The sequence below is a fragment of the Alligator mississippiensis genome, chromosome 1, assembly GCF_030867095.1.
Source record: "Alligator mississippiensis isolate rAllMis1 chromosome 1, rAllMis1, whole genome shotgun sequence".
Lineage (NCBI taxonomy): Eukaryota > Metazoa > Chordata > Crocodylia > Alligatoridae > Alligator > Alligator mississippiensis.
Window position 1 is genome coordinate 417,588,724 of NC_081824.1, and position 18,329 is coordinate 417,607,052.

The following is an 18,329-nucleotide window of genomic DNA, read 5'->3' on the forward strand; positions in this document are numbered from 1 at the left end:
TTGAAAATATAAATGCTTACCTGCTCTGGCTTGTATTGTTGCACAGAGTTGTATATATGGCTTAGACCAGCCCTAGTTAGCACATAAGATGCTTGTTCATTTATAAGTGTATCCAAGTGTGCCTCAACCTGAAACGTGGAGGATAAAAAATACTTCTTGAAGAAAGGTTAAATACTGGCTTTATGAATATCTGGCAAAATTGCCTAACTTGATTTTTATACATACAATGGAGGTCATATTTGTTTTATTACTCTTGCCTGATCTAAAGGAGAAGCAAAAACTTCTATTACATAACAAGGAGACAGCTAATAGGTAAGGAGACAGATAATAGATAAATAGCTGTAGTACGTATACTAAAAATGATGCTGATCTCTCAGGAAAGCCTAATTTTTCATTTGGATATTTTCATCAGTTTTCACGTTGTTTATGCTAAAATTTTTAAGCAATTGATGTGTTAAGTATTTTAAATCTAGCAATAAATCAATAGCCTTCTTATGTATGACTTAAAAGATTTCTCTAAAATTCATTCCTTTGTTCTATTCATAAAACATTTTCAGGAAACTGTCAAATGTGTCACATTTAGATTCTAGGTCTTAAGCTGCAGAATAAATTGATTCCAATATTATTTGAAGAACTGAGCTACTAGTTGGAAGCCCAGTTGTAAGCTAGTATTAGGCATATATGTCTGAAAAGGTATTCAAAGTTTGTAGTCTGAAAGATCATGGGAAAGTTAACTTTGTAGTTGGATTGATAGTGACACTTACCTGAAACTGTAACATTTCTAGACGTTTGTCAGTGAATTCAAAGAGAGCCAAAGTAGTTTTCATCATGTAAAGTGAATTGACCATGAATGTTGCCATATCAGCTGTGCCTAAATTACTCGCAGACATGGTACACGTCTGTAATAATGGATCTAGCACACAGGATAGAACCTAAACAGCAAAAAGTATACATGTGCTATGAGACTTCTGAACTCTTCAGGTAATCCCCATTTGACTTTCATTAACTATTTCCCAAAGCAGAATAAAGAGAAATGAGAAGCTCTGGGTTAGATTCAGGAGGAAACTGCTCTGAATCAGCAGGTAACTAACTGGCTATCATACTGATGGGCATAATATAAGAACCTGAAAAATATATTCTAACTTAGAAAGATGAAGACCAACCCAAATTAGATGACAGGTGAATGTACAACCTGGAAAGAAACATTTATTTAATGTAGTAATTGGTTAAATATTCAGATACATTCATTCCATACTGTATTGTAACAATGCACTTTGGTGGTCAACCTTGTTAGCATTAAATATGAGGCATGAAGAGACCCCAAGGGAGCTGCGGAGAAAAAATGAATTCATGCCTCTAAGCCTACGGTTTCAGATAAAGTACATACACATCTTTAGTAGTCCACTCATGATACCTGTACAAAGTCAGCTTGACGAGCATCCAGAGGAACAACAGATGAGTCATGAGATGCCAGAACCTCACGAAGCAACAGAAGCGTTTGATTCAGTGCAGAGCTTGGCCCAAGATCAGGAGGTGGGAGTTCCACCTAAAAGAACAGATATCATTATAAATGTAACTACAAACACACAGAATGTAAATATTGTTATATTTATGACACCTTATTGATGTTAACAGTAAGACAAATAAGAGTGCACAGCATGGCATCTAGGAAGACAGATACAATCATATAATAGTAAACGTCAAGCAGAGGTGGATTTTTGGCAGACCTAAAACTAGTTCAAAAGCATACTCGCCTATGACTGTTTCAGTGTTACTACAGAATTTATTATTTACTGCTAAGAAACAAAAGAAAAATATTTCCCTAGCATCCCAGGACAGGATCATGCAATTCACTGAACTTTTGTGGACATCCCTGAACCAGTTTTAAACTGGATTGACTGATATCAGTGTAACTGTTAGCAGTTCAACAAGGACTGAAAAACACCCTCAGTGTGGATTACTGAAGCCATGTCCACACAAGCGTGAACATTTGCTTCCTTGGGACAAGCAACAGTGGTGCCATGGACCCTCTGGTGTGCAGCAGGCTATCCCAGGTGGGGTAGGGGAGGCTGGAGTCAGTACTGGACTTGCCCCAACAGCCTTACCTGGGGTCCTGGGGGTCTCCTGAGGCTGCAACAGTAGTGATCCTGCCACTCAGAGTATGGCTCCGGCCGGCCAGGCTCCCGTTTTGGGTAGTGAAGGTTGGGCATGTCTGTGTTGCCTAGCTTTTATTTCACGCAGGTTTTTTTGACCCCAGAAATCCCAGGGTCAACCCCACCCCTGTGCTGTTACCTTGCAGAACAGAGAACACATGAATGTGCAGTCTGTGGCACCACAGACATGTCTGCGGCGCCACATACCACATGGCCATGCTCATCTAGACACGACCAGAGTGACTGTCCTGGGGCTGGGCTCCGTGCTGCCATGCCTACACTGTTATCAGTACCCAAATTAGCCTGGGTTAAAGCTGGCTGGGGGGGGATGTCTACAAAAGGTGCAATCACACTTTTGGACTGCAAAGCAAAACTTCATCAGTCATGTCAGCATTAAGTTTAGTTCTGATAAATGTGTGCATATACTGAAGTGGCTTATAAGCTAAAATAGAGAAAAGTTAATGTTAACTTCTTGATAGTCCGTTTTATTAAAATTTGAAGTGCTGGAAGTGAGCCTAACAGCTGTCATGCTATTCATACAGCCCCAGATAATGAACAAAAATGTAGACATTTACAGAGGAATAAAAGAATAACAAAGAAACAGAGACTATCAAGTAGACAAAGACACATGAAACTGGCAGCATTACAAATACCCTTCAGAGACTACATCTACATAGTGTATTCCTGTTGAGAAAGTGAAAAATTCCTCTCCCTTTCTGTCGTGGACCTTGAAGATGGGTTTTCACAATCTGTGCTTTTAAAAAACATTCATAGCACTACGATTATAGTAACAAACATAGACTGAACAAATAGAAAGTTTAAATCACGTTGTTCTTGTACTTTAGCTTTCCAGAAGTTATATTGAAATGTACAGTGATTCTAGGTATTTATAGACATTTGAATCTAAATGAGAATTAGGGGGAAATCAGCTCTATTCTGAGATAAACCATCCTGATTTCTTTACTGGTTTATAATAGTGCTTTTATAATCATAAGGACATAGTCTCTTGAAGCAGGCACTTATTCAGTCCTGAACAGTGTTGTCGCTTAGTGAAATGCACAGCATTGAATGGACTCTTCTTGGTTTATTCTTATTGCTATTGATTGTCCCCTGAACAAGCTGTTCTCAGACCTGAACTAGGCTATGTTCAAGGAGACTTTGGCATTAATTTGAGATCGTAATCTGAAGGTAACTTGATTTTCACCATAGCTCATGGCAATGATAATTCCAGGGAGATTTTTCCCCTCAAAAAACCTTTGCTCTTTGAAGTGAATGATGTTCTGACACTTCTAAATGACTTACACCTTCTCTTAAATCATTTTTTTTAAATTCACCATTTCTTGTAACCTCATTAAGGGTTGGACACACAAGCAAATTACTCCTCAAAGTAGATAAGCTACCTTGCTCTTACTGAAAAATAGGAACCGGCACATAGGCAGCTACCCTGGAGTAGCAAAATTCCTAATCTAGTTTATTTCACGATTTTTTCTCACATACCCTACCAGAAGCACTTTTTGAAAATCCCATCGTTTGTATACGAGTATATAAGGAGATTTTGTTCTAAAATTACAAAAGATTTAAAATGTTGAATAACAGGATGAATAACTTTGGGTAAGTCTTCACATGCCATCAATGTACAACAATAAACTACAGAGCTTATTGCTCTACAGTTTATTGCTCCCAGGAAGCTCCTAGGCACACTGTTTACACATGTGCTTGGACTGCAGCATACTGAGCTGGGTCAGAGCAGCCCAGGCTGGCAGGAAGCCCCAAGGGCTGGTTGGAGCATGAGGGTGCTTCAGTGGGGGCTAGCTGGCAGGCAGCCATGGCACTGAAGCACTCCTGTGCCCCAGCCAGCAGGGTCAACATCTATATCTGTGCTACTGCACATGAAAAAAACAGCGAGTTAGTACTTTTATTTATAAGTACTACCCTGCTGCAGAATGCATTAGTTTCTTGCACACTAATAGGGACACGTGTAGATGCCAAGACATTTAATGCACAGTTAATTAATCAACTGTGCAGCAAACGTCTCATGTAGACATGCCCTTTGTGTAGTAAGTTAAAAAGGAGCACAATGGGGCCATCTTATCAGACATTGGTTATTATACTGATAACAAAAGAATAAAGTGAAAATATTCTATATCCACTCAAATTGATATACAAACTGATACTTTTTTCAGTTATAATGAAATGTATAGTGATTCTAGGAACTTATAAAAATCTGAATCTAATTAAGAATTAGATTCTCATTTAGAATGAGATTCTCTTTTTGTTCATATGATAAAATCATGCAAGCTTTTTATTTTTGGGTCTCAAGTTAAAGATTAAAAAATAATGTATAGCACCTATACATATGCTTTAACCTCAAGCATCTCGCAAGCTTAGAATGTTACAAACAGTTATTTTGAAGATTTGGAAGCAAACACCATATAACTGTCCAGGTAACAAAAGGGCACCCTGCTTCCCTGCAGGCATCTCCACATGCTATTATGGCACATTAACTCTGCAGCAATAAACTCAGCAGTTTATTCATGTGCAGTATGTGGACCTGAGTTGGAGCAGCCCCAGCTTGCAGGGAACTCTGGGGGTCAGCTTGCCAGCCTGGGGCTGCTCCCCCTGGCTCAATGCGCTGAGGACAGGCTGGCTGAAGCATGACAGAGCTTCAGTGTGGGGATAGCTGGCAGTCAGCCTCTGCACCAAAGCACCCTTGTGCCTCAGCCAGCTCCTCCAGCAGCTACACGTGCACTGCTGCAGAGATTTTTACTTCATAGCAGGATAGTGCTTATATTTACAAGTGCCTGGATAGTTTTTACAAGTACTATTCTGCTGTGGAATAAATTAGTTTCCTCCAGCCTAACAGGGGTACATGATGTAGATACCAAGGGCAATACATGTGCTCTGGGGTGGGGTGAGATGGGAGGGGGTTAATCAGAGCCACTCTCAGGAGCTAATCTAATTAAAATTCCTGTAGTGTCGCATGTATTCAATGTCTCACATTTCAAAATGGCAGCTCATTAAACGCGCTTCAGTTAAAGTGCCCCCACCACTATTTTGGGCTCCCTTGTGCTGCCATTTGGGGCTCCCTAATGTCCCAGCCAGCCCCTCTACAACACACTGAGCTGGGGGAGCAGCCTCGGGCTGGTAGGCTGACCCCAGGGTCCCCTGCAGGCTGGGGCTGCTTTAACCTGGTTCCACATCCTGCACAGGAATACTCATGTATTCAGTAATACAGTTTTCCCTTGATTTATGCGGGTTCTTTATATGCGAATTCGCTGTAATGCAATGAGCATCCTTAGACCCATAATTTGTTATATGCAAGGTAAATTTGCTCTTATGCAATCAGCATAGATGTCCCCCCCGCCCAAGCAGGTAAGTCTGTGGGGGAGGGGAAAGGGCCATGGCCCCACTCACCCAAGCCCTGGCTGCAGAGGCCCCAGAAGCAGCTGGCACCAGTTGCCTGCAGCCGCTGGGCTGCACTGTGCTCTGCCTGTCCCCCCACCCTGTGCCTGTGCTCACCCCAGCTCCTGGGCTGCACCGTGCCGTGGTGCTGGCAGCTGGTGTCGGCGCTGTTCCAGCAAGGGCTGGGGCAAGCGTGGACAAGTGGAACCCCTGGCGGTACTGAGGTCTTGCAGAATGGCTTACATGGCATGCTGGTACTTTCAGCCAGCACTCTGTCTTTCTCTAACAGCATAACTTTACCTCCATTTTTTCCTCTTCAGCTTGTGCAGGCGCTGTGTACAGCCAGTCCAGCACCTTTTCATCAATAGCTAATGGAGATGTTGCTAGATGTCTACAGCCACCATGAACATTCTGATTTAGTTGACTTTGAGTGCTGAGTTGGAAGTTTGTTGCCCTCATGTCTCCCAGTTCTTTGGTAGTAGAGTAGAACCTTATACTGTTTTGAAAGTCAAATATGTGGAAACTTCTGTCTGGTACCTGTTTGAGTGCATGTAAATTCTTCTTAAGAGTATAGTACATCATTTTAGGCAACACTTGGATAATTTTTGTGTTGCCTGTGTATCTGTTTGTGTACAGCCTGAGAGTACATGTGCATCCCTGTGGGGTCACCATCAGGGACTGGATTCACTAAGATCGGACAAATGACTTAAGTGTTTGAACATACTTGGAATAGGCAAGTCTTGTATGCAACTCATATCCATGTTTACCTTCCAGAAGATATTTTGAAACCTCTCCACCCATACAGAAAGCAATTTTGGAGCTAGCTGCCAATATCTAGGATGAGACTTTGACCACTGTATCCCAGGACAAAAAAATTGGTCTTGTACCTTCCAAGATCCATGTCACACTTGAATCAACTTAACTGAACTCTGGGAGCATTTATACACGGTTTTTTGTCTCACAACACACTGGAGATCCGCTGCTTCAAAGCAGACTCGCTTAATCAAGTCTGCTCCACATGCAAGCCGAGGCAAACTATGCTGCACTGCATGCAGTTGTATAAGCAGTAAAATGCACGTCAGCATGCAGAAAATGGTGGCAGTGTGCTTTTGAACTAAAGCATCTCTGATGTGCTTTAGTTCAAAAGCACGCCATCACATTTTCTCAGGGCTGACACGCATTTGCCACTTATACAACTGTAATGTTACAGTGCTTGGCGCTTTTCAAAGTCCCCAGCACTGTGTCGCCTGCACGTGTAAAAATGCTCTGGGTTTCCAGTTAAATCATACAACACAAAGAACTTGCTTCAGCTGGGTAACAAATAACCTTGGGCTAACTGATAATTTACTCATAGGCATGCACTGTGGGAAAGAAATCCCATACATTTCCAACCCTGGAAAATAATGGCTGTGTATTACCAATATGTGTAAAAACTGAGCATATGAAGGACCACCAGAAGCCTGGTATCCAAAAAAAAGGACATCCTGATCTCAGAGTCTGTAGACTGCTACGCAACAATAAGTAGGAAGAACTGACCTGTAAGACTTCCATAGTTCCTGTATGTGTGGTTCTCAGAGGTACTTCAGATGACCCTATCAGATCAAAATGGATCCTATCCATCTGTTGGGAGTTATGGTATCCATTGCAATAGTATTTTTGTAGACTTTTGGGGCATATTTCTATGTAGGAGTACTATGGAGTTGCTTTTTTTGTGTTAGGGTTTTTTATTTTATTTAGCTATTCAGCTCAGAGCACTGGAATAACCAGAGTCAATGTTATGCCACTTTTATTACATTAAGTATTTTTTTTAAAGAGTAAGGTTTTAGAGATCATACTCTAATCTAGACCCTATAATATTCTCTGAAAATGCATTTCATAAGTAGATTCCATCAAACAAGGATTCTTTGTCTACAGCTTTCATGCACAGTCTTCTGGGCTTTGTGATCTGCATTATCTCAGAAGAGCACAACTATCTCAGGGTATGTATGTATGAACAATTTACTGCAAGTTCAAAGGGGGGAAGGACTTAACTGCTTATCAGCTACTTGAGAATCATAGAAAGTTAGAGTTGGGAGGGACCTCAGGAGGTCATCTAGTCCAACTGCCTGCTCAAAGCAGGACCATCCTCAACTAGATCATCCCAGCCAAAGCTTTATCTAGCTGTTTTTTGAAAATCTCCAAGGATGAAGTTTCCACCACCGCTCTGGGTAACTTGTTCCAGTCTTTTATCACCTTCCTAGTGAGAAAATTCTTCCTAATATCTAACCTAAATTTCCTTTGCTGCAACTTGAGACCATTTCTCCTTGTTTTGTCATCAGCCACTCTTGAGAACAGTCTAGCTCCATCCTCTTTCAAACCCCTAGTTGAAAGCTGCTATTAAATCCCCTCTTAGTCTTCTCTTCTCTAGACTAAATAAGCCCAGTTCCCTCAGTCTTTCCTCATAAGTCGGGTCTCCCAGCCCCCTAACCATTTTTGTTGCCCTCCACTGGACCCTCTCCAACTTGTCCACATGCACTGAACAAAACTGGCCCCAGGACTGACTCATGGGGCACTCCACTTGATACTGGCTGCCAAGTAGAAATTGATTACTACTCTCCTAGTCTGATGCTCCAGCAAGTTTTCTATCCACCTTACAGTCCATTCATACTTACTGTATTTGCCTGCAAGGATGCTGTTGGAGACCGTATCAAAAGCCTTGCTACAGTAATTGCTCATATGCATGCTCTTACCTTTCAGTAGGTGTGTCGCAGGGCACCTCGGTGTGCCTGCTCCTAGAGAGGAGAAACTGCCTGGGAGAGCACCCTGGCAGAGCCAATTGCGCACAGCTGCAGGTTGCCGGACCAACTAAGGGGAGCCAGCTGCCTGTAGGGGGCAGGGCCTGGCCCTTATAAAGCCCAGGGCTAAGGCCAGGCTGGCAGTTCCCTGCCAGCAGCCTGGAGCTCCTGGAGTTAGGACGCAGAGAGGAGCCTAAGAGCAAGTACCGCGGTTACATTGAGCCATGTTGTTGGAGCCATAGGGCTTTGAGTTTAGTTATGGTCATGCGGCTCGTAGTTATGTTATAGCCTAGAGGCTTGTACTTTGAGTTTATGTTTGGCTCTGTTGGTTACACCCGGAGGCTTGGGTGAGGCTGTAGGGGTTGGAGGAGGCCTCATAGGGACCCCACAGGGGTGGGGTGCCCTAGCGCCAAGAGGGCGCAGTGTCTTCATAAAGGGCCCCACGGGAGTGCGGGGGCCCCAGTGCCTGAGGAGGGCGCAGTGTCCTCATCGGGGGCTCACAAGGGAGTGTGAGGCCCCGGCGCCGGTGAGGGCGTGCTAGGCCCTGAGAGTTGCAGGGCAGTCGTGGGGTCAGGTTAGCTCAGAGGAGCGGCCGAGCCTCAGAGGTACCTCATAGGTGCCTCAACGGGACCCCAGAGGGGTGGGGGGCCCCAGCGCCAGTGAGGGCATGGCCTAGAGCCAGAAGGGCGCATCATTCACATAGCGCCAGTAAAGGTGCAGCTTGCACGCCAGTGCAGAAGCAACTGGTGGCGAGGAGCGCAACCAGTGGGTTGTGGGCGCAACCAGTAGGTTGCAGATGGGGGGGACACAGACCACGGATCGCGTGTGGGGTACATAGACCTCAGCCCCAGAGAGAGGGGCGATTTCATTGGGAAGCCCAAGGGGGGGGGGCCACAGCGAGCCCCAAAGAGGGGGAGCGCCATATTGCATTATTGGGAAGCCCAAGGGGGGGCACAGCGAGCCCCAAAGAGGGGGAGCGCCATATTGCATTATTGAGAAGCCCAGGGTGGGCACGGCGAGCCCCAAGGAGGGGGAGCACCATACTGCATTATTGAGAAGCCCAGGGTGGGCATGGCAAGCCCCAAAGAGGGGGAGCGCCATATTGCATTATTGGGAAGCCCAGTGTGGGCACGGCGAGCCCCAAAGAGGGGGAGCGCCATATTAGGGAGCCCAGGACAGGCACAGCAGAGGCCAGCAAGGGCATCACTTGCGGGGTACACAGACCCCAGCCCTAGAGAGGGGCAATACTGAGCAACCCTAGAGAGGGGCGACATTGAGGAGCCCTAGAGGGAGGCCATATTGAGGAGCCCGAGGCGGGCATAGCGAGCCCGGCTGCAGGCTGGTGCGGCAACACCCCTCAGACTGAGGCAAGGTGCTGCGGTTGCCCCCGAGAAGACGGGGAGTAGCAGCGTGGTGAGCTGGGGTCAGAGAGGGTACCTGTGCGGTTGGCCTGAAGGACCGGAGGCCCGCTAGAGAGTCCCTGAGCGGGACCACACCGTCGGGGAAGGCCCAGAGTGGGCTGGTAGACAGTCCCAGTGAGAGGCTGGGTATTAGAGAGAGCCCAGAGTGGGCTCGACTACAGGGGAGGCCCAGAAGTGGGCGAGATTACAGAGGAGGCCCGGGAGAACGGGCGTGGTTTTCTGACAGACCAACGTCCAGAACATCTGCGAGGCTTGGGGCGTGGTATATGGGGAGGTAGGAGCCATGCATAGCCCATAAGGCTGGGGTGCCTGGGAAGCACCCATTGTATCGGGAGACCCCCAGGGGGTCCGGGAGAACCGCGGGGACAGAGGTCCCGAGTAGCCGTGCCCAGGGAGTGCCCGTGTCATAGGCAGCCTCCCAGCCTCATATTTACCAACAAGACGTGGCGGGCGAGAATAAGAGGGTGCCTTGGGCCGGCCTGACACGGAGCGAGGGACCTCGAGGAGATCACGGCCCTCCTGAAGGATCCCACCGTGACAAGGTGAAAGTGAAATAAAGTGAAATAGTTACTGCTTAGTCCTTTAATGAAAGAGAGGTAAAATTACTGCAACTTAGTTTTTACTCCTTGCAGGGTAAGAGCATGTTCGTGGACAATTACTCTAGAGCCACTGACATTTGATAAAGCCTGGCCACTTTGTACTCAGAAACATTTTTGTATGTTACACCCAGACTCTGGCTCCGGGCAAGTCCAGCTGGCACCTGGCCCCATCCTAGCCTGGAAACCCCCTTCATGAAATCCTGGTTCCTGTCCAAGCAAAACTACTTAGACCTGGCATCAGAGAGTAGGTGACTTACATCCCCCAGGGATCTCACATAAACCATTTACCAAACAGAGGAAAAGTTTGTGGTGTAGTCTAAACAGGGCCGCAGGCACAGCATTACTGCTCCCTTACAAAAATCACTTTGTTAACATCAAGAGAGAGAGAAATTCCATCTACATTCAATTTGACAGCTATTTCAGCTCTTTTAGCTAGGCAAAGCAGGCTAATGTTTCTATGATGCCTTGCCAGGTTCCTGCAGGGCCTCACACTTTTCAGGGGCTTTGGTTTAGAAGATCAATATTCTCCTGGGATACTAATATGATGCAACAAACCTTAGAAAAGCTCCTCCTGAAGCTGCACAGTATGTTTTTCACTCAAGTTTCTAATGTTAAAGATAACTTGCCTGGTGACAGTGGTCTCAATTTGTAGAGTGAGCTTCAAGATCTAATACTTGAACTATTTTATAATCACATACTGCAAGGTAAGATGGTGCCTCTAGTATTCCAAGCATCGACTGAATTCCACCTTTAACGCAGAAGTCATATTCATCATCCTTGATATTCTGAAGTCCTCAGAGGCTTCATTAAAAATAGACAAGGCCCTTTGGTAATCCATCAGACCTTTTGTTCGGTTTGTCACCTTGGGCCATCCTCAAATAACTGTCTGATTGCCCTTTATATTGCTATACCATGGTTATCCTTAAGCTAGGAAAGTATGTAAAGGTTCTCCTGATCAGCCTACCTTCAGGAGAGCTTTAGTTACAAATGCTTACAGTGCAAACAAGTAGTTCTTACCTCTCCTCTTATTGGCACAAAGCTCTGTTCCTGGAATTCTGTCTCTAGGGAGAAATCCCCTTCTAATGTTCATTTTACTGAATTTATTTCTGAAATGATGGAACCCAATCTCATCCCTGCACATGAAGCTTCTGTCTTCTAGGGTATTGCTTTAAGGGGAATTTAAAGGGAATTCTTAAACACAGGTACTACATTCAGTAATTTTCAGCATTAGACATACTTGATAGTAATTTTCCAAATCAAAGGAAATGATTCTCTTGCTATTTTCAAGACTGCTGAGCCTAACCTAGAGTATAGTCTCCAACTTGGGGTACCAAACTTCAAGAAAGTTGTGGACAGATTAGAAAACAGTTCAGCACAGAGCAACAAAAATTCATAGTGGTCTGGGAAGCATTACTTATAAGGAAAGGTAGAAAGAATTAGGATTATTTAGTCTGGAGAAGAGAAGATTGAGGGGGGATTTGATAATAGCCTTCAAATACCTGAAGGGTGGTTATATGGAAGATGGACCTAGGCTATTCTCTGTGACTGCAGGGGAGAGAACAAGGAACAATGGTCATAAAATGCAGAAAGGGAAACAGAGATTGGACACTAGGAAGAACTTTCTCCTTATGAGGATGGCTGAACATCTGAACAGACTACATAGAGATGTTGTGGAATCTCCATCCTTGGATGCTTTTCAGTGCAGATTAGACAGGCACTCAACTGGAAAGGTTCAGTCACAGACAATCCCGCCTCGAGCAGGGAGCTGGACTACATGACCTTCTGAGGTCCTTCCCAAACCTACTTCTCTAAAACTGTATGAAGAGCACTGTTAAAATGTGATTCCTTTCTCTCTACAAGCTACTAGACATATAATGTTTATGCATTTATTTATTTATTAGAGTTATATGCCACCCTCCCCAAGGCACCTCAGGGTGGTTTACAATTAATTAATTTAGTCATGCAGCATAAATGCATTTCTAATTTAGCATAAGAAGATGGTCCCATCTCAAATGAGCAGTGTACCAGCAGGAATGATCATAATCCTCTGGAATCTGGCAGCTGTGAAGAGCAAGTAAAAACCTGAGAGTTATGTTAGCTGAATCACTGTTTAAATTCCTTAAACTGCTTTGTATTTTAGATCGACTGTTTAAGGCATCCAAATGATCTGAAACGAGGCTACCAAAGGAATAGTATTATTTAACCAGGTCATATTTATCTCAGATAAAATCTCTGAGATAAATAAAATAAGTTGAATTACAAGCAATAAAATCTGTTATTTAAAAATACATCAGAGATACCAATGAAGTGATTTTTATTGCCACACGGGCAATAGACTAACCTGACAATAAAGGTAGGTTGGAAAAGGTGGCACTAGTTTCAAGGCCTGGGCAGTGGTCTATGAAAACTCTTAGCAAAGGGCACTAGATAGAGGATCTGTACCCTTAGAATGTGCTTATGGCCTCAGAGCCCAAGACTTGCAGACTTAGCAAGCCAAGAGTCTGTACAGTTAACATGGAAAAGCCTCAAAACTATACATTTTAAAATGCATGAATAAAGGACTGCCTGAGACGGTCTCTCTTTCTTACCAGATTCACTCAAATAATCCATACCCAGGAGATTCTGCATGAGTAATGTAAATTAAACTATCTGCAGCATTAGGCCCATACTGAACACCTACATCAATAAACTAATTATCATCAGATTGTGTCCACAGTCACTTTATGTAGGTTTGTAATATTAATTTTTATTTTACTGAAACAAATGTAAAAATTACTGTACTTCTGTTTAAACAAATTCTAGTATAATAAAAGCCTTAGTCTGCCTGTAATGGTCTGGGCTAACTGCACATGCGTTGCCGAGAGGGTGCATGTTGACTAGCTGCAAGGGCCCAGAGTGTTGCAGACAGAGAGGGCAAGGGTGCAAGGAAGTGGTCGTGCTGCCCCCCTACCCCCATCAGCTGGTAGGGAGGGGAAGACAGGATGAAAGGAGGGAGGAGTGCAGGAAGAGGAAGTGGGGTTTCCGGTGGCAGCACCCCTCTGCCGCACCCCCTGCTTCCACTGCTCCCTGGCCCTGACAACAACTAGCAGAGAGGGAGGGAGGAGAGGGGGAGGGGAGGCATGTTGCATGCCATTGGGTATCCGGTGGCCACTGCCGCATGCAAGCTCCCCTCCCCCCCACCTGTTCCTGGGAGCTGACAGCAGTGTGGGGTTGAGCAGCAGGGGGCACACAGGGCCAGACACGGAGTGGGGTTAGGAGGGCGGCACACACGGCTGGAGGCTGAGTGGCGGCACTGTGGGGCGCTGGGTGGTGGCACTCCACCCCCCTGCCCCGTATGAAAATAAAAGCAGCGTGATTTTTAAGCCTGTTACAAAAATATTCTCAATCAGGAAATTTTGATCTCTATGTAGAAGCAGACAAAAGGAAATATTCCAAAGGGAAAAAATGATAAAAACGAGTGGAAGCTAATTAACTTCTCCATTTTCTGTGTACATGGTATGAGACTGCTCAGATTTACAAATGTTACCTTAGGGTTCATGAATTAAAATGTAAACAATTTTTATTCAAATCATTTTTCTGAGTTAAGGAAAAATTAAAGAAATTATTTTAAAATGTGAAAAGCTTATGCTTAAGAAACAAACCTTGTCCATTAGTTTACTTGCATGAAGGCTCAGACTGTTGAAGAATATCTTTTTGCTTAATAAATGCATTTCTTCAATTGTTGTTAACAGTGTAGCTGCACTGTTTCCTACAATACCACTGAAAATCAAAAGAAAATTATTTAGTTTAATAAAAAAGAAACAATACCGATCCAGCTACTTTGCTCAATGCCATGCTAAAAGATATCATACAAGTTCCAAAAGTTGAAATGCACAGTGAACTGTCACAGCAGGCAGTTCTCTGCTAATCCTAAGGTAATTTATAAGACAGGATGATTAGTTAGAACAAGCGCTAACAGCCATAGTTACAAAAAATTAGACACTATAAGTAGCTAGAGCATACCCATAACTTATCAAGAAGTTCAGTAACACATTCAGTAAAAATAAATACTGGAATTAGTTAAGTTAAAAATAAGACTCCTTGCATCAAATCCAGGTTTTATTTTGTTTTTTTAAATGTTTAAATAGTAGGAGAAAATGAAAAATGTTGGAATAAGTAAATGCTGAATTGTTAATTGCAAGCAAAACACACATTACTTAGTGGAATCTTTTTATGTTTTGCATTTTATTTTATATTTCAAATTATTTTCCATTGTGGAGAGAAACATGCCTTTGTTAATCTTGCTACCATCTATTTGAACATTAATTTTGCTTTGGCTATAAAGAATATAATTCTCATAAGCAAAAACTGTAACTTCATTTTATTCTACACTGCTCTCCCAGATAAATGTGTGAATATGTTCATCTTCAAAGTTATAAAAGCCTATGCTTTATTCCTACAAGTATTACAATAATATATTAAATTGAACACACCTATTCTATACCCCTTATACCATTCCATATGCCTGTGTACTGCTTGCAGATGAATTTACTATCTAAACTAAAAGCGATTGTTAGTTATAGACTATGTTGGGTAAAAATTCACCGTGCCCGAGGGGAATTAATCTGGCATTCTTGAAAAATGGCAGCCTGATTTTCAGAGCATCATCTGCCCCCAGTAAAGTCAGCACCTCTTAAATTAGACTTAACTACAGTAACCAGATCCATTTCCCACCATACAGGCAAGCTCACTTGGCTACTAGGATCGTCTACTATGATATTTTGACAATGTACTGTTGACTGCAATGTCTATAATTAAGGTTGTCTAACACTTTCTGTTATAAGCCACATTTTGTAATGTTTATAATGTTGCTAAACTTTTAATATGGAGTCTCAGGTTGAGTTAACGGTGGGGAAGTTTTATATATATATCCCCTAATTTCATTCTTAAAAACAGCTGAAATATTTTTGTAAAACTTCCCCACCATTAACTCAACCTGAGACTCCACATTAAAAGTTTAGCAACATTATAAACATTACAAAATGTGGCTTATAACAGAAAGTGTTAGACAACCTTAATACACACACACACACACACACACACACACACACACACACACACACACACACACACACACACACTTTTGCTTATATTAAAATTTGTATGCCGATTTCACTATAGACAAGTACTTTTTCATATGATAAGGAGGGATTGCCTTTGTCAGGAATATGCCTTTTACTATTCCTATGAAATGGCTCACCTAAACTTGGCCCTGAAATCTCAGCTATTCAAAACTTGTTACTGGCTTGGCAACCACATTCTCTGGAAGTACATACTAGATGGAACATGATTAGCTCAAATCTACAGGAGAGGAGTATAAGCCTAATTGGAATACAAAGATGAGTATACAGATCAGACCAACTCATTACACATTGAATAAGAACAGCCAATAGAAAAAAAAAATCTCGCGATCATGTAGTTAAAGACTACCATACTGCACATGTTCAAGGAGTGGGAACAGAGTGAATTAAAAATTCTGTAAGCAAGCTTAATTTTGCTTTCCCTGACTTTTTTTTAAAAGAGTGCTCAACTTAGTAGCCTTAACATTTTTTCATGTTTTTTGCATTTGTATAACTTGATATACCACTGAAATACAAATAAAGCATTTTGGTAGCATACTCTACAGAACTGTTTTGCATTTCCGGAGAGATTTCAATTATATTTAGGAACAATGACAGTTACTTGAAGGCTGGATGGTATCTCCTCTGTTCTGTGCAGTGCTTAGAAAAATGGCATAACTCAAACCCTCGTCCCACCCAGCATTGTTTCAGTGAAAGATTACTGTTCAAATGCACTAGAATCTGTGTAAACCTGAACAGGAGAACTATTGTATTTGCTCTTGAAACCAAATCAAGTTTTTTCCCCCCCCGCTGAACAGGGGATGGGGGGGAAGGGACCCCTCAACTTGGAGTACAAGGTGAGGGCGGGAGGACACAACAGGCAGCTGCTGTGGCTCAGGGATTGGGGTCAGAACAGTAGCGGCTGCATGTCTCCCACCACCTCTTGACCCCTTGCTGCTGCTTTCCCTGCCCCAGTGGCGGGGGTGAATTTATGAGGACCCCCCCAATAATTAGATTCTACACATGGAAAATTAGTTTTAAATGATTAATTTTCAAATATTGGGTGGGGGGGGGTCCTCTTAAATTTAGAGTTGTCTTAGATTCAACTAAGTACGATACTTAATATGGCTGGTAATCTTGTGTACCTGATGGTATGGTGGTAAAACTTAAGAAGATTAGAAATCTTGTACAACAAAACTGCTCCTGGTTCCGCTACAATCACCTGCTCAATTCTGACCTGTGGAACAAAAAGAATCCAACATGTTCAGTTCAACATATTCTGAAAGCCAGTCTTTAGGATTTTACACACACAATAAAAGTGGCATTCATTGAGAAATAAAATTTGAGAAGCATGAAAAACTGTATTGTCCACCTCAATTGTATGACTTCTCTTAAATAAAAGTTTCTGGAAGCTGTTGGGCAGAAAACAAGTAGGTGCGTTACTTTAGAACGATCCCATTTCCCATACAGTTTTGCATGAAACTTGCTTGTTGCTGAAAATGTTAATCTAATGAAATCATTTTGTGGATTAGCACCAGTACATGCTGGAATTCTATTCAGTTCTGAATAGCATGGACAGCTGCAAAATCTGTGACCTACAACAGAGGATCACTGGCAACATGAAATGACTCTGAATACCCAGAATATCAGGCATTCTATCGACATTTTAAGATTGACCTGATTTAATCTCTCCTGTGTTAATGACCTGTAACCAATTCTTTATTCTGGAACTACTGGGACATAAGCAGATATATTTAAATGCTTATACAAAAGTAATCAGAACTCTTGGGGAGGTGATAGCTTTTATTAGACCAACTAGATAGTTGCAAAAAAATTCTTTATTTGCAAGTTTTTGGGTACACGTGACCTTTTGCAGGTATAGGAGAGTGCAATGACTGTAAAATTTCTCCCAGGTGGAAATGAAAATTCATATTTTACAGGCGAGCTGAAAGGTGGTGTAAGATCTCCTGGTGGGAAAAGTTCATTTTATGCAAAATAGGCTCAGGTAGAAGTTGGAGTTGCTTTTATTTAGTTGGTCTAATACAAGATATCACCTCCCCAAGAGTTCTGATTACTTTTGTCTGCAGAACAACACGGCTACAACTTGTATCCTGGAACACTAATACAATGCAATCATTAACATGCTCACTAGGCCAGGAGATATTGAATTAATAGAACAACAGAGTTAACTTCCTTAACACCTGCACAGCTGATGTGTTGTCTGTAGGTACATGCTGTCTGAACACAATCATAAAAGGACTGTCCCAGCAGCAGGAATAGTTTACCTGTGTTAGCCTGAAGTCAAGCAGAAGGCAGGGTAGATTTGCACCATACATATAAGCTTTTGTGAGGGTGGGGTGTCAATCTTTAGGTATTCATAAAGCAATAAGGGCCACTGATTATTACACCCACATTCCTAAAAGTGCTGGACTTACTGACAAATTGCTGCCCATTGCCCACCCTTCCAAGTTATTTGTCTGCTACTCAATATAGCATGTCAGTTAACTTTATCTGTTGAGCCAGCTGCAAAGGGAACTAAACCAAGTTTATGCATTCCATATCCATTTTACTTTGCACAGACCAAAAAAAGCAGTGCAATACTTAACACTTACACCTGTGAAGCAAAATTCTTCAATTAATCCTCAACTTCCATATGCACTACACACATGTGCATGCACACACATGCGCGCACACAGATTTCCCCATTTTGCATAGAGATGATCAAGCAGAAAGATTTAGAGAATTGCCTAAGGCACTTAACAGGATGGGGAAGAAAATGTGTAGGAAGGATGTGGAAAAAAACCCCAAAATGTAGCTGAAGAATAGAAAAAAATGAAAATAAAGGAAACTGGAAAAAGTAAAAAGGAGACTATAACAAGAC

The 18,329-nt window shown here is 42.8% G+C and overlaps 1 protein-coding gene across 1 annotated transcript in view; it reads right to left on the reverse strand.

The window, feature by feature from the left end:
• The window catches only part of COG6 (component of oligomeric golgi complex 6), a 112,282-nt gene that overhangs the window by 14,968 nt on the left and 78,985 nt on the right, over nt 1-18,329 (reverse strand). The window contains exons 12-16 of the mRNA XM_006259885.4: nt 16,594-16,685; nt 13,991-14,108; nt 1,415-1,546; nt 765-932; nt 21-128 (exon numbers count right to left, since the gene is read on the reverse strand). Coding sequence (XP_006259947.1) covers nt 21-128; nt 765-932; nt 1,415-1,546; nt 13,991-14,108; nt 16,594-16,685 — 618 coding nt within the window. The remainder of the gene's footprint in view (nt 1-20; nt 129-764; nt 933-1,414; nt 1,547-13,990; nt 14,109-16,593; nt 16,686-18,329) is intronic.